General features: G+C 39.1%; 1 protein-coding gene across 1 annotated transcript in view; it reads right to left on the reverse strand.

Moving 5' to 3' along the window:
- Positions 1-14,588: 14,588 nt before the first annotated feature.
- Positions 14,589-17,852, reverse strand: part of LOC133982538 (cytosolic carboxypeptidase 4) — a 156,201-nt gene continuing 152,937 nt past the window's right edge. Inside the window, 1 exon segment of the mRNA XM_062421593.1 lies at positions 14,589-14,898. Coding sequence (XP_062277577.1) covers positions 14,589-14,898 — 310 coding nt within the window.

Consider the following 17,852-nt stretch of genomic DNA (forward strand, 5'->3'; position numbering starts at 1 on the left):
TTTATATTGAACTCATTTTAGTAAAAGTGATTAATCTAATGTATATTTTTTCCATAAAGTGAATACAAAACATTACAATAAAATGTTTATTGTTTTAGACTAATACAATAAATTACTCTGTTCTGTGTTCCTAGTTTATTCTGGTTTTATTTTAATAAAGTAGTTTATTATATTAATCATAGACTAATAGAATAAATTACTCTGTTCTGTGTTCCTAGTTTATTCTGGCGTTATTTTAATAAAGTAGTTTATTATATTAATCATAGACTAATACAATAAATTACTCTGTTCTGTGTTCCTAGTTTATTCTGGCGTTATTTTAATAAAGTAGTTTATTATATTAATCATAGACTAATACAATAAATTACTAATGTTAGTTATTTTAATAAAATAATTTATTAATCATAGACTAATACAATACATTACTAATGTTAGTTATTTTAATAAAATAGCATGGTTACTATGAGGCAACTCGTCATTAATAACTTGCTATTACTGCTTGTTTTAACTTATTGCTTATTTTTCATCTGATCCAGGTTTGTTAAGCATCTTGGGCCCCATCTTTGCATTGTATTTATGTCTTTAAAGTTCACTCACCAATGGCTAGTTGCAGTCTATGCCAAAAGCATGGCAGACGAGTCCAGTTGTTTAGTTCCAAGGCCTTCACCATGTTAGTCCCACTGTCTGTGGTCATGCAGGTCATGTTATCCTCTTTGAATCCCCAGCATTGAAGAGCGTCCCTCAGCCCTTGCGCTATGAGCTCCCCCGTGTGATCTTCTGGGAAGAATGTTGTTTGGAGAGTTGCACTGCAGAGCTTCCAGTCGTCGATATGATGAATGGTCAGACTCAAATACGGCTCTGGTGTGCGGCTGGACCAGAGATCACTTGTTGTTGCGAAAAACTGGACTTTCTGAACTTTGCGTTCAATCTTTTCACGACATTCGGAGTACAGACTTGGAATGTGCTGGAAAAGTATTTACGGCTGGGCAGCACGTAGCGCGGGTCAACTACTTTGAGCAGTCTTTTGAACCCCTTGTTTTCTACGGTTTCGATGGGAATCATGTCTTTAGCAAGATAATTGGTAACGGCTTCTGTTACCTTCTCATACAAAGTGCCTTTATCAAATGCTTGCGTTATAGTGGTTTGCTTCGGTTTACTACCTGTTGCATCTGGCTGCGGTTTGGCCGCTGGCGATCCCTTCGCTGTTTGGCTCTCAGCATACTGTTTAGGATGCTGTCTCTTCAGGTGGTTGAGGTGAAACCTCTGATGCGTCTGTGCATCAGCATAGAACTGCAACATATAGAATGTGCCCTATAGACGATTCTCCGATCTCTCTGCTTTGTCAGATCGTCAACATGTTCTAAACCTTCATGATCTAATATCGTCATATCGCACACCTACCTTACAGTGATACCAATACCAATTGAGTACTTCATTTGATACTCATCATCAAATTCACTGCAACTTCACCACCACAGACAGGTTGTAGGTGCTGTGGCAGTGGGCCAATCACATATTGCATTAAATCGAGTCCATACAAATTGTCATATTTTCTACCGCTGGGTGCAAATAGGGCTGATTTCACATATCATGTTATGGTAAACTACTTGGAATCAATTTACTACGGTCGATACTTTCAAGGTACTGACTACCGATACCCAGCCCTTTTCACTGGAGGGGGAATTCCAGATGCTATGTCTTTTGTGGCTTGTTGGTATAGAAGGGTATGATCCTCATTTTGGGTGCGAGAGGTCCCGTGTTCAAATCCGGGACGAGTCTCAATGGTAGGAATGTGCCTCCCACTTGTCTATTAATTTTGGAAGCTTGAAACCTTGAGGAGCAGTTGGGAATTTATGACATTAAAAGGAACCTAACCTGAACCCACTCTGAGTTAATATACAGGTCCAGTTCAGTTAAGCAAATCATTACCCTACCATTAACAATTAACCCAACACACTGTTTCAGGTGTAATATGTGTGTTTTTGATTGTGTTTTAAATGAAAGTCAATTGAAAAAGTTTTGGAGTAGAAACATATATATCTATAAATGAATACCTACTGGTTAATTCAAGAAACCAGCCTTTAAAAAAAATAGACTGCGACTTATACACCAGTGCAATTTATACACCAGTTTTTGCAGTAATTCTTTGTGGACATGTCATTTTTGGTGCAATATCCAACAACATGAGTAGGTGGCAACAAGACGCTGGGCAGACTTCAACTGTTTTGGAGTCTTGTTGGCTCTCTTGCCATTCTATGAATCATTGCAGCAATAGTCTAATGTTGTCCTGTCTGCTCATTTAACCTGTTTATCAGACTAACTATGTGCATGTTTGCATGCCCGGGATCTGCAAGACACACAAACACCAACACACACACACGTTCACTATAGGCTAGTTTTTCTAATCTGTGTGCATTGGGTCATTACAATATTGCTATGCTGAGCCCTTAAGAGGGTTAGAGAGGCACCCTGGTATTGGCGGGGATTAAAGGGCTATTACACTAATAAATCACTGTAATGAAAACACAGTGTCGGCCAATTCTGGGGGAATTCTAATCTTCTTGGTACAATAATGAGTAAGTCCTTATCTAAATGTTTACCACAGAGCACTGGCCACCAGTTAGCTTCATCAGCAGCATTCTCTGTCCTGACAGATTAAGATAGTGTTTTTCACGGTGTGGGCTAGAGACCAGAGAGTTAGAGGGCCTGTTGGTAATTTAATGGTAAGAGGACAATGATGAGATAGGATGGATGTGTTAATGGTTCTGCTGGACACACTGGGTTAGTGCTGCAACAAAGAAGTACTGGGATATCCAAACATGGACATTCCAATACACGGTCGCCCATAAAGTTGGAATAAAATATTTTTTACTTCTTCTCATGAAATGATTGTGACAATGTGATTTATTCTTGATAGATAAAGTGTATATATTCTCAAAATTGTATTGATCAATCTCAATGCACATGGTCAAAGGTGATTATTGATGTGTATAAATAGAAAATAAAAAGAGGAATGTGTCTGAAAACTAAATTATTCCAACTTCCAACCAGGGGAAAATGTTATAATGGAAGTTGATGGAAGAGAAAAATACAGCTTTGATTTCTTTTTTGATTGCGTTTATCTCCTTTACAGTTGATGTTAACTGCAAAGGTGTCAGAAATAGAGTGCTATATACATAAAGTTATTATTATTCTTATTATTATTTACAATAATAATAATAATGATACTGAATATTCAGTTTCTCTATAAACTGAAGTCTCCACTGTATGTATAATAGGTTTCAGTGGGTTTGAGCACAAACACTGCTGGGTTGAAGATTAAACAATTATTATTGTACAATAAGGAGACAGCATACATACAGAATGACATCAGCTCATCTCAACGAGTAAAGCGTATGCCTAAACTATTATAGTTTCTAAGAGAACAAAGAAATCATCTGTGATTGGTCAAACATATCAGTCTACATGATTTTACCCAATAGAAGATGACCAAGGAGCAGAACATGCATGCATATGATCAAATTGCCACTGTTATCAATGACATAGTGACAAATAATCATAACATAGTTCCTAAAACAGGCACAATTAACTGCATTATACTTGCTCCCCATGAACCAAACGTCTGAGTTAACCAGTTTTGATAAAGACTAACAATACTATGTCCAAAACCCAAAGTAGACTCGAAGCAATGTAAAGTGGAAATGACACCTGTCAGATTATCTGTGACATCTTGAATCAAAGTCATACAAAAAGCTTCAGTCAAATTCAATCTAACACATAAATCCTTAGTCTTAGAAAAAAGAAAATTAAATGACTGTTGATGCTTCAACAAAGTTAACCAATGTGAGACTTCAATGTGGACTAAAAAAGTCATAATTCTAACAAAAACTGGGAACGGTTGAGAAGTGACATACCAACAGTCAAAGGTCAGTCAACAGGGTCAGATTTCCTCTATACTAAACCATTTTCAAAATCACTTTTTTTTTCTTTTTTTTTTTTAAAAAGCTGTTCACTTTCCTCCTGACAAATAACCAGCAGGATTTTAATCCTAAATAAACAGTCATAACCTTTATTACGGTCAATTTTTCAAATGGCCTGCTCACAGACACATTACCAGGTGGCGGGTGTGATGTTCCTCATTCACTTTCCCATTCCTCTGGCTTTGTAGCAGTACAATCTTCAGCCCAATGACCCACTTCATGACACCTCCAGCAGACTCGCTTTCTCTCTTGTCAAAAGAGAAGATCCTGCCTCTGTCAGCTGAAGCATAGTAGGCCAGCTGAACCATCTGAACCATCTCAGCTATTGCTTCAGACCTCTTCATTTGTTTGTTTCTTGAGATATTAATACAGATCATTTCAAGGCTTGGTCTTGTAAACCAGAATACGGTGGAGGTGAATGACCAATAGACAATGTTGCAGCAGCTCTTCTGCTATGTGGTGCTATGGATGCTCCTGCTGCATTTCCAGCTCTCAACTGCAGCTGATGTTGTTGCCCCCCAGCTGTGGAGGAGTTTTCCTGTTGGGCAGTCCAATAAATCTTTCACTTTATGAACACTGTTCACATTTGTTTTAGGGTGGTTTCAAATCATCTGACCTGTATGACAAACCTTTCAACCAATGGCATCCCACACCCCAAGGCATTCCAGCATATACTCACAATCCCAGTCAGATGTTCCCATAGGGTTGGGAGGATTTATAAGTTCCTTCAACAATGCTATCTGAGATTTTTCAAAAGAACCAATTTTTGGCCATCTAGGATCAAGCTCTGCTACATGATCAACAAAAGGCATCATAAAATAACTTGATCCTGTAACCTCATCAACAAGAGCTCTAGGAGTCATCTTTGCAATTTTATGCAACTGCCATGGCCACCAGGATGATCGTCCTTCCATGAAACAGGCAACAGGTTGCAGCATCTCTGTGGTGACAAGAATGTAACAAAGAATGTTGGGATTACAGGGTTTATTCCAATGTCAGCGAGGATAAGAGGCCGCTTATCTGCCATTACTTTGTCACCTGGCTGCAGGATGTTCAGCATGCCTGACTCCTCAGTAATTCTACTCCTCTCAGACAGCCTTGATAGGTTACTGACACACTTTGGATCTGATGGCTGCAAAGTGGAAAAAAGGCAACAAAACAAGAGGAGGCAGTGTGTGTGTGTCTGTGTGTGTGTGTGTGTTTAATGATCATATCTTACAACTCAGACTGCTTACTTTGGACCCCTGTCATCAGTCAGACTGATGATTAATTTTCAGTTTTAATTGCTTTTGGTTTTCAGGTGGTACAGGTGAACCATACAATGCAGTAAAAAGAAAAAAGTGGCACAAATGTTAGCAGCTGAACTTTCTTTGCTTGCAGGAGGCAACACCACCATTCATACATCTGCTGGTGCAGTGTGTAAAAATGAGTGTCATCTTGCAGAATGGACTTGGCAGAAATAGCATATAATGTATAATGTATTTAAATGAGTGCATAGCTGTGGGAACATGTTTCAGGTGGGGAGTGCTGTTGGGATGATGTGATATGTTTCAACACCCATTTGAAAAAGATTTTTATAAATAAAATATGCTGTAAATGGACATTCGTTTTGCATTTTTTCTTGCATATTTGTGACCCTTTAAAATAAGTTGTATGCTTTGATATTGAATATGGTTGTCTATGAAAGGAAGAATAATCATGTAAGAAAGAACATTTTGAATCTATTAGAATTAACTAATAAAAAAAAAAAAAAAAAAGAGAACCACCATAGGGTGGTACAAGGGAAGAGAGATATATATAATACCCCTTTCGTCAAACTTGACAGGTATTGTTCTCAGTCCCCACCCCCGACCAATCAGATTGCATTACATCATCACAAATCCCCGCCCCCTCGTCCAATCAGCGCTGAATATTCTTTTGTTGCACGGCCGGGGCTCTCGGACCAAATGGGTTGGCGAAAAAAAACAACTTGCAAATAAAGGGATAAGCATAGGCTTGGAGGAAGGCTAAAACAACACTCAATACTACTTATATTAAAATGACAAGGCTTCGTGGCAAATACATAGGTCTATCTGAGAAATTTAATTTCACTTTCCACCTCATTACTTGTGGATCAGATAAAAAACCATCAGGAGTAAACAATGAACCAACTTGTTGAACGAATGTAAAAAGGGTGTTAATGTCAACTAAAGTAAAGACAGTATCAATGTGTATCTCATTTACTCAGGTACTTTGTGTAGTATACATTTATATATCTTTACTTTATTTCATTCATATTTGGTGAGTTAATGCATCTTGATCTTAACAGTAGGTGTTTTGACATTGGTAATATTTAAAGGTTTGTTCGTTGAGACTTTATTCTTATAACATCATGATCAACCTGAGAATTGTTTTAAACACATTTTTAATCAGAGAGTCAGAAAAACACTTTTGTTGCTTGGAATGGCAGACAAAAAGAGGGGTGTTAAGAAACTCAAAGTTATTGGGGACTTCTGCCATTTGTCAACAAGGCAGGGGTTGAGGTGAGAGTTCAGTCAAAAGTGAATATGATATGATGACTTCGGGCACTCTCATGATCCTTTACTGCCTCTACTTTGAAATTATTAGTTCCTACCACGAAATGATTCGTTTTGTGTTTTTCTTTAGCATTCATTCTGCAATCCTGACAGAACATTACGTTGTTTTCGTGATCATACACGAGCCACTCACGACCAGTTAGCCATTTACAGTTAAACTTGGTAGGCCTATCCTTTCTCTTCTCGCCTGCCTGTCCCAACCATCGCCACATTTTGTTTGTATTTGTATTTGTATTTGTACCGGCGTCTATCGTTTTCCAACCCAGCTCAGATGAAACCACGCCCTCTTCCCTAGTACGGAAGCCTTGACGGTTGCATTCCCATAGGATTAGGGTTAGAGATAGATAAAAGATGGTAAAGTGCCTCATTCATCACCGGCCAAGCTGGCTAGTGAGTTTTTTTTAATACCCGCATTTTCACCCGCATTTGGCGGGTGTTAATTTAGAGCCTTGATACATACATATTAGGGGTGTCACGATTCTCCAAATGCTCGATTCGGTTTTATTTTCGATTTTAAGGTCACGATTCGATTCGATTCTCAATCCCTTTTTTTGGGGGTCCTTTTAGCACAGATGCCTATTCCATTTTTAGACTAATCATGAGTGATATAATCTCCATCAGTTGTTTGCAATGTACCACACTAAGGCCCTACTGTCAAAATTAAATAATTTATTAGCAATATAATGTAACAATTAATTACTACTACAGTCAATTAGAAACTTACTGTAAACAAAAGAATCATGTAGTGACCCTTTAGTAACTGCAGTGTTCACTCTTCATATTAGATAAAACAGATTAAAACAGCCTAATGTCCATAGCCATCCCTGAATAATTAAGTGTGTTAACTGTCCTAACAGAGTCCTAACTGTATCCTAACAGTAGCATCTCTGGTGCTATAAATACTCCTATAGCGCTAGTTACTGCTTTAGTGCAGACATCCCAACTCTCCCGGAAGTTCCAGGAGTGTCCGCATATAGATAGCGGCTCCCTGATGCCCGCAAATTATATACAATCTCCCAGACTCTGCAGCAAGCAAGCAAGAGCACGCGCTAGAGAGTATCTGCGCGCGCGCGTGTGTGTTTGTGTGACTCTCAATGCAGCGTGTGTGAGAGCACAACGTCCTGATAGCTCTGTGTTGCTTCTTATTAGACCAATCTCCCCCCCCCCCACCGGACCGTGACATAATTTCGATCAATATTCGATTTACAATCGAGATCGTGACACTCCTAATACATATATATAATGACATCTGAAGTAGGCACTTGTGTCCTGGGGGGTGACTGGCTCAGATGATCTTCCTCCAGGGATGCCTTTAGCCATTGGCCTTTCACAATTTTGGCTCAGGGCCAGCTCCTCATCCTCTGTCAGAAGTGGTGGTGGAGGCCCTCCACCTGTTTTGCAGCTCACGTTAATCTTATTTTATTGAGTGTTCATATACACATCGTCACGTTTTATTCTTAAAATCAATGACTCCAATATGTATAAAATAAATAAAATTGTTAAAATGATGTGAAATGTTGATCTATAAGCAGGATATTAGGCAAGAAGACATATTAAAACAGTATTCTGTTGGGGGTTTAATTAATTTACTACATGTTGAAATAGCCTCTGAATGAATGTTTACTTTGTTTAACAGCCTACGTCAACTATGAATAAAATCAAAGTGAGGTACAATCATGGCCTAGCAATAAATGGTAAATGGTAAATAGACTGTACTTATATAGTAGCCTTTCTAGTCTTTACGACCACTCAAAGCACTTTAAACTACATCTCATTCACCCATTCACACACATTCATACACTGATGGCAGGAGCTACCACGCAGGGTGCCAACCTGCATTCATACACTGTTGGCACAGCAAAGGGAGCAATTTGGGGTTAAGTGTCTTTTTATAGTGGTCATTGCATGCGCTTAATTCAAGGTAAACATACTCAGAGTTGATTGAACTAATTCAGATCAGCTGTTCTGGAACCAGATACTCAGAGTTTCCCATCTCAGAGTAAGTCAACTCAGAGTTCAGGGTTAGACTCAGAGTTTGTTGAAACTACTTTCTGGAATATCCCCCAGGTTGCCTTCCACAGAGCCTGCAATGTTTCTACAGTAGCCCAGATTGGCTACATTTGTTCTAGAGAGGGCCTTTCGTTTTTGTCACAGGCATTCATTTGGTTTCAGTCTGCAACCTCACCACTAGATGCCGCTAAATCCTACACAGTGGTCCTTTAACTGCTGCTGCTGCTTTCCCTTCTCTGCACTGGCTTTTCAGCCTGAGTGGGCTGATTTTTATGAATGCATGAGTGAATTACTATCCTGACACATACGGTATTTTGCGTCTAAAAATAGCACACTGCAGTCTGAATGTTGTGACTCAGCACTGCATACTGTGTGACTCAATGGCACAAACAGTGGCGAATGATTTTAAGATCTAGTCCTTGTTTTAGTCCTGAGTCTCTTTTTTCTCATCAATGTCTGTAACAAAGGTATACACAGTCATTTGTTAACAAAATCAACACGAGGTGAAAATTGTATTCTAAAGTGACGACAAAAAAACAAAAAATATTCCTTTATAAGTTTTACTGTTCTGCATACAGAATACATTTATCATAGTGTTTAACATGTTACATGTATGTCACTGCAAAGTAAAAATATTTTAGATCTAGATCAACACATACAGTAAACCTTTCACACTGAATGCTCAAACATGCACAAACTATCAAATAGGCCTAGTGGGAGTACCTATTTGTACACATACAGTACCTTTCACCAATGGCCAATGTGTTTGGCCATGATTAAATCCTCACTCCTCTATCACTGTTAATCACGTAAATCTCAAATAATGAGAGGCTTTTTAGGGATTAAGGTGAGAATGATTTTTTTTTCTACCATTGCTGTCATGTTCTTTTTAAATTATGCATTTTATCACGAACAGCTTGTGTTTGCTAAAAAGCTCTGAAGATCATGTTCTTCGGTTAGGTGGAATATGTGCTCGCATATAATTCAAGATACATTTACACAAAGCCCTCTCCTTCTTTTTGGACAAGTAACCAGAGTGCAGGGTTGTCTCCATGTGGGGTCCCCTGCAGCACCCTGACCGGCCACCACAACAGTGAGTGCAGCCTGGTTCCATTCAGAACATGACATAAAACACTCAACTGTCACTGAAGGCAATGCATTCACATTAACATTCATTATTATTATTATCCACCAGCCCAGTCTTATTCAAGATATTAGTTAACAAGGGAGTAGCAGTAAAAAAGTTAGATATTAGAATTATTTTTAGTCAGTTTTAATGTAAAAAAGATACAATAAGATGGGCTTGAGAATGCCCCTTACAATTTTTATTAGGCTTATTTGACTTTTAAAAAATACACTTGGGAATGAAACTATGGTATTGTGTAAACTATGTATATTGTATGCAAAGTTGACATTGACCTGTGGTTGGTGCTACAGGGAAGCTCAATGAGTGTCCTTAATGAAAAGGGTTCATCTGCTGGTAGCCTGGTTCCAGAAGCCAGAAGAAAATGGCATAAAAATGGTGACAACCATGGATGACATGGACACATACACTGCTCAAAAAAATAAAGGGAACACTTAAACAACACAATGTAAATCCAAGTCAATCACACTGTGAAATCAAACTGTCCACTTAGGAAGCAACACTGATTGACAATCAATTTCACATGCTGTTGTGCAAATGGAATAGACAACAGGTGGAAATTATAGGCAATTAGCAAGACACCCCCAATAAAGGAGTGGTTCTGCAGGTGGTGACCACAGACCACTTCTCAGTTCCTATGCTTTCTGGCTGATGTTTTGGTCACTTTTGAATGCTGGCGGTGCTTTCACTCTAGTGGTGGCATGAGACGGAGTCTACAACCCACACAAGTGGCTCAGGTAGTGCAGCTCATCCAGGATGGCACATCAATACGAGCTGTGGCAAGAAGGTTTGCTGTGTCTGTCAGCGTAGCATGGAGGCGCTACCAGGAGACAGGCCAGTACATCAGGAGACGTGGAGGAGGCCGTAGGAGGGCAACAACCCAGCAGCAGGACCGCTACCTCCGCCTTTGTACAAGAGGAACAGGAGGAGCACTGCCAGAGCCCTGCAAAATGACCTCCAGCAGGCCACAAATGTGCATGTGTCTGCTCAAACGGTCAGAAACAGACTCCATGAGGGTGGTATGAGGGCCCGACGTCCACAGGTGGGGGTTGTGCTTAGAGCCCAACACCGTGCAGGACATTTGGCATTTGCCAGAGAACACCAAGATTGGGAAATTCACCACTGGCGCCCTGTGCTCTTCACAGATGAAAGCAGGTTCACACTGAGCACATGTGACAGAGTCTGGAGACGCCGTGGAGAACGTTCTGCTGCCTGCAACATCGTCCAGCATGACTGGTTTGGCGGTGGGTCAGTAATGGTGTGGGGTGCCATTTATTTGGGGGGACGCACAGCCCTCCATGTGCTTGCCAGAGGTAGCCTGACTGCCATTAGGTACCGAGATGAGATCCTCAGACCCCTTGTGAGACCATATGCTGGTGCGGTTGGCCCTGGGTTCCTCCTAATGCAAGACAATGCTAGACCTCATGTGGCTGGAGTGTGTCAACAGTTCATGCAAGACGAAGGCATTGATGCTATGGACTGGCCCGCCCGTTCCCCAGACCTGAATCCAATTGAGCGATTGTCTCGCTCCATCCACCAACGCCACGTTGCACCACAGACTGTCCAGGAGTTGGCGGATGCTTTACTCCAGGTCTGGGAGGAGATCCCTCAGGAGACCATCCGCCACCTCATCAGGAGCATGCCCAGGCGTTGTAGGGAGGTCATACGGGCACGTGGAGGCCACACACACTACTGAGCCTCATTTTGACTTGTTTTAAGGACATTACATCAAAGTTGGATCAGCCTGTAGTCTGTTTTTCCACTTTAATTTTGAGTGACTCCAAATCCAGACCTCCATGGGTTAATGAATTTGATTTCTATTGATAATTTTTGTGTGATTTTGTTGTCAGCACATTCAATTATGTAAAGAACAAAGTATTTAATAATAAGAATTGTGTTATTTTAGTGTTCCCTTCGTTTTTGAGCAGTGTATTTTTATGTCAACTTACTAATGTAATGTTCATTTTACTTTATTTTATTTTTTAGTATTAAATAAGGCAGGGATCTCATCAAAACAATCATGGATGTCCTGTGGGAGCCATGTATGTCTACAGCAAATTACATTGACTGAGGTGTTGGCCAAGGGTGGAGTTTGACTTGATGGTGGCACTGGAGGAAAGATAGAGGGGGGGTCACCAAAATCATAAGAATCAACCACCATGGAGATCATGAATATCTGTGCCAGACATTATCAAGATAATGAACAGACAGACATCACTGCTGGGCACCACTTGTGGGACAAGTACAACCACCATCATGTAGGGTGGTGTCCAAAACAGGTCAACAACCACAGCACTGCACTGGACCACTGATCCACCGATGGTAACAATGATTTTTTTTAGCTTGAGAGCCTTGTACTGCAGTACACAATATTACACATTTACTGGTACAACCCAACTTTTTCTGTGACTCTACAAAACCAGTTGTAATGAACACCAGCAGATCCTGATCTACATACTGAGGTTCTTTCTATTAGGAAAACGAGTGTATCCAGGTGATTTGAAAGAAGGTATGGTGTTTACATCCTCACAGCAGAATGTTAATGTGCATATAGAACAGATCACATCAACCACCTCATTGTTAGTGACGGTGACAGAGTTAGTCTCTACTTCATACCCTGATGGAAATGTACTCGACACTCTAACTTCAGGTCATCATTTGTAAACGATAAAATGTTATTTGTCTGTGCGTTTTTTAAATGCTCTGTTACGTCTGGTTAAGTTGAGGCTACTAAACCACTGTGGGGAAACCAGTGTTGATAGTTGGTAGTTGATAAAGGATGGGATACACACCCAAGCCTTGTGTGGAAATCACACTTTGAACACCTACTCATCAAGTTGACCTCCATTGTCTTACTTTTTGCTAACACCTAATTCCTACTTTGGCACCGCATGTAAACACACTATAGGTGACCTGAAGCTATTTGAACAAACAACCTATTGTTGTTTGTGGACACTTATATCAGGTAACACAAGTATGTGGATTTACAAGGTAAACACAGCAGAAATACTCAAAACTACAGTTCAGCTTGCTAAATTCAGGTCGTAGTACGAACCAAACTTCTATAAATGTAATCCAAATCCTGTTCACTCAGGCAGAAATACACCACAAGTCATTTGAATTTCAGTTTCATGAATCTTCTGTAATGACAGACCACTTCAAGTGTTAATGGTTAACTAGGTAGTTCAAGAATACTCTAATACTACTCAACCTCTAGAACACACTGCCAGCTGCTTTTTCATCTGACCTAATGAGACAGACACATTAAACCCACAATCAATCTGAGGTTTGCAATTATTTCTTGAAAGATAAGAAAGGTTTTTATCAGCGACAAGAAGCCCAAAACAAAAGAGCTACTTTCTTATGAGAAAAAAAAGACTATATAGCATGTTGCTAGTTATACATATTATAGAATGTTAGTATTTAGCTAAGAGGAATGGCCGAATTCTATTTGTTTGTTGATTGGTTGTATGATACCAGTCCAAACAATTAAGACTATATTGACCACCCATAAAATACTGTTACATTGACATTATCAATGGTTAATCAATCTTATAAAAGCTGGTTTCCAGCTTCTATATGATATGAAATGTAATGTAGTCTGACATATAGCTATAAAAAGGTATGCTAGCATTGTTAGCTTTCCTCACTGAGAGCCAAGTAACACTTTGTTGTGACTTAACGTGTCTTGTGGCTTGATTTCAGGTTTGCCTGAAATGATTACTTTAACAATGGAAATTTAAAATGAACTGCTCTTAAAAGCATTTTGATCATAGTTCATTTTTGATGATAGTGTAAATAACTTAACCCCTAGTCCACTTACAAGTTTTTTTGTTGCTGTTGTTGTTTTAGTTTGTTTGTTTGTCGAGTCCTGTTGATCAGTTATCACTGATGTATATCTCTTGCTGCTTTGGGTTCATAAACTTTAATCAAAAATGCCGTTGTTGGTTAAGTGTGCAGCATTTTAGAAAGGCTCCGATCTGGTTCCTGAGCGTCACATCAATGACTTTATTTAAGCTGATGACACAAAATTGAACATCTCTGTATCACCAAATGACCCCAATGCACTGCTGCTCTCATTCACTGTCCCACTGACATGTATGGATAAAAACTGAAATGATTTATATAGAACCAAAAGCAAACATATTAAAAACAAGTCACAAACCTGTGTGTGATTTTAGATGGATTAAAATTGTAATTTTCATTTAACATTAAACACAAGGTTACAAACATTATTTTTTCATCTCAGAAATATTGCAAAGTCCGACCTTTTTTTTAACGTAAAGAGATGATGAAATGTTCATTCGAACTCTTATTACTAGCCATTTAGACTATTGTAATTCCCTTTTTACAGGATTATGTAAAAAGTCTATAAGAGTCTTAACTAAAACAAAGAAGACATAACCCCAATGCTTTAGACACTGGACTGGAAACCTGTATCTTTTACAATTGATGTTGATGTTAATAATCTTTCATTTTATGTTCTAGTCAAGGTTCTGTACCACATCTCTTTTAAATGTTCCTTAAGTGTCCCATAAAAGTACAGGTGAGGCTGCCTTCTCTTTTTATGGAACATATTATTAGAATATCTAGCTGTCTCTGTATTTTTTAAAAGGCAATAACATGCCTATCTTTTTAATGTGTCATTCAATTTGATTACAGCTTTAGCTTTTAAGTTTTAATAATTGATTCATATAATTTCATCCTTGTTTCCTTTATTGACTTTTATCCTACTTTTGAAACTTTCTTATTGTAATTTTAACACATTTTATTTATGTTGTCTAATTTTAGTTTGTGTGTGTTGTTTAAATCCTGCTCTGTGAAGCACTTTGGGTTTCATGTTTGTATGAAAGGTGCTGTATAAATAAAGTCGAGTCTTTAACTCAAGATTTGTCCATCAGTGATGTTCACACCATTACACGTGTTTCTTTTCTCACTGAGCGTCTCAGTGGACGCCTCTGTGATCAGGTGAGGGAAGAGGCGGCTCTTCATGCTTGACTGCTGTGACTGGCCAACACTGCCTCGCTGTTGTTGTTCTCCCTTGTTTCCTTCGTCGCCCTCCTCCTCTCCGTCAGCGCTGGCCATGTTGCTGTTGACATCTGAATCCAGATCAGTGCCTTTAAGTGAGGGACAGTCTACGGAATATTCAATCTCCTCGACACATGGAGGCTCGTCATCTTCAAAACAGCTGCAGGACAGGAAAGGAGAGGAGAGGGGATAGGAAAAGAAAGAGGAGAGGAAAGTACATTTTTTTTTATTGTTTTCCATCAGTTAGCAGTCTCTCTGTTACAACCCTAACTGTGGAGGGCAAACCTGTGAGGCAAATTAAAGGGGCTGGTTAGATACAATTCCTGCTTTAGGTACATGAGGTACTTTTTAAAAACTGTTATAAAAGCTTTTTTGACAGGATTGTTTCAGAGAAGACATGTTGACAAATCACAGCAAGACAGCCACAGGTGTAAATGATCAAATGAGTGATAACTGAATTCCATTTAGCTACTTCAGTGTCACACTGTCTGGCATACATGAACCATTGTTAATGTTATAAGTGACACCTGTGCTTTTCCTACTACGAGAAGTCAGAATATGTGCTGTGAGAACAACTTCATTTAAGACTGGTGCAGGTGTAAAGTTGCTCTTTTGGAATCACTGTGGAAATTATATAGTGGAAACTTTTACACACTCAAATAAATTGGCTGAGGGTAGATATATAGTACATATTAAAGGTTTCATATTTTTTCTGAAAATAAGACATTTTAAATCCCAGGAAAATATTTTTTCTTTTAAAGGCATAATATTAGCTAAGCCCTGGTTATTTCAAGCAACACTAAATACAAAAAGGAGACATTATGCATATATTATGCAAATATGGGTACCTGATCTGACCTTTTTTTAATGTACTATTTTTATCATTATTAAGGCAAAAGAACTCAATTTATGTCCATCAACATTATAATGAAAAGGCTATAGGCTTAATATTAGTTAGCATCCAGCGTGCTGCGTGGACTTCATTACATCTGCTGCACCGCTGCTACCACAATTATGAAATGCTAAGTTTATTATCTGTGACTGTGATCCTCATAAAAGTAATATTTTACAAATCTGCATTATATAAACTAACGAAATTTGATAAAGTCATTCAGTTAAATTAAGTCTATTGTACAGCTGCTCCACTTGTGAGGCTGCGGCCACAAATGATCACTCGAAGTCAACATAACATTTCTTTATTAGGTCAGGGAAGGCATATATCTCAGTATATCTCAGTAATAGCGTCACTACCCTGCAACAGAATGAATTTGATGGATGGGATTTTGAAAGGTGTTACGAAACTAAACCACATAAGTACTCCACAAGGTCAGATTCAGAAGAACATGCTTTGTGCTTAGTGCATTGTGTTTACTGATAGGCTGTGTTTGTGTTTTACCAGCGCACAGCAAGCAAACACACACATGTAATGCATGTTTTATGAGAGTAAACTGTCTGCCTATGTTTAAGTGAACATATTTCACCAATGTTCTGTTTTTTTTTAATTTAAATAATATTATTTCCCCCCCGTTTCCCATCATTACATTTCTGGGAATTGGGAAATGGTTTTGATAGGGTTTCCCAGGAATCCTGTTTCCCAGGATTAAACCCTAGTACAAATAGAGTCATTTTGGTACTTAGGCACTGTGTTGCTTGGAACTCAATGCTAACATGCTCACAGTGACAGTGCTACATGCTGATGCTTAGTAGGTGCGATAAGCAGGTACAGTAATACCAGGAGTGTTCACCAAGATCCCCAAAGTTATTAGAATCATTGGGAATCATCCATCAGTCCATCAAATAGATGTAGATATTTATGGCAGATTTTACAGCAAACTGATAGATATTTTAGACGGGACCAAAGTCATGGACCAACTGGCAAACATTACAGTCTCTAGAGCCTCACTGTAAGCCTGGCTGAAAAGCATACCACTATAATGTATATGTTAATCAAAAATATTGGGGAACTTTGGGGGAAAACTTTGGGGAAATTTTAATAAGTCAGCAAATCCACTTTATCCCTCACTATGTTAATGTCACATATATATATATATATATATATATATATATATATATATATATACATATATATATATATATATATATATATATATATATATATATATATTCTCTTTCAACCTGTCATACAATGTTCACACAGAGTGAAATATTTATAACTAGGATGGAATGTTTGTATGGCTTCAGCATTCCATCCAGCTCAAATATTCTGTTACATTATTCTGTGCACATTTTCCAGGATTCACCCTGACATACTGTATTTGGTAACTTTTGACACTTTGAGATCTCCACTAGAATGTGAATATGAGTTCTGTGTGTCTGAACGGAGCTCAGCTGCTCAGCCTGCATCTGTAATGATGGACAATATATCTTACAACTTGTTGCGTGGTGTTTGCATACATTTCATACTGAGGTCACTGTGATTCTCAGCTGACAGAAAGCCCCAGTAACTAGTAATCTGATTATACACACAACTCGTGGATGGTTGTGTGTGTGTGTGTGTGTGTGTGTGTGTGTGTGTGTGTGTGTGTGTGTGTGTGTGTGTGTGTGTGTGTGCGTGCGTGCGTTAGTCAAACCGAGAGCATGTAGAGACACAATGGGACTCTGTTGGGACAGAGAGGATGTGACATGCACACTGATCTTCTTACTATGGCGGCGATAGACAGAGGGAGAGAGACAGGGAGAAAACAGAGTGGAGGGAAAGAGAGGATGGAGAGAGAGAGACTGAAGATTGGGGAGGAAGGAAAAGAGAGGGAGGGGAAAAGAGAGGGCAGAATTAGCAGGAGTGATAGACAGAAGGGAAAGAGAGTGAGTGGTGCGTCTAGCATACTGATGATAGCGACTCATTTTGTATTTGTGTGTGTTTGTGCTGTGAATGGCAATGAGGCCGGGCAGCTTGTCTACAGTGTACAGTCAATACAGTGCAAATGCTGATTCTCTGATGGCCCAGTGTGTAATTACTGTACAGCACCCACTGCAGCTTTGTTTACACACTGGTTTATTGGATTGGATTGATTCTTTTTCATTCCGAAATGCATCATTTGAGCTGTGATATTAGAACCATCAGTGTGTAAAAGCTGTGCCTGAACTGGATATCCA

Source organism: Scomber scombrus, chromosome 6 (genome assembly GCF_963691925.1).
Source record: "Scomber scombrus chromosome 6, fScoSco1.1, whole genome shotgun sequence".
In the NCBI taxonomy this organism is placed as follows: Eukaryota; Metazoa; Chordata; class Actinopteri; order Scombriformes; family Scombridae; genus Scomber; species Scomber scombrus.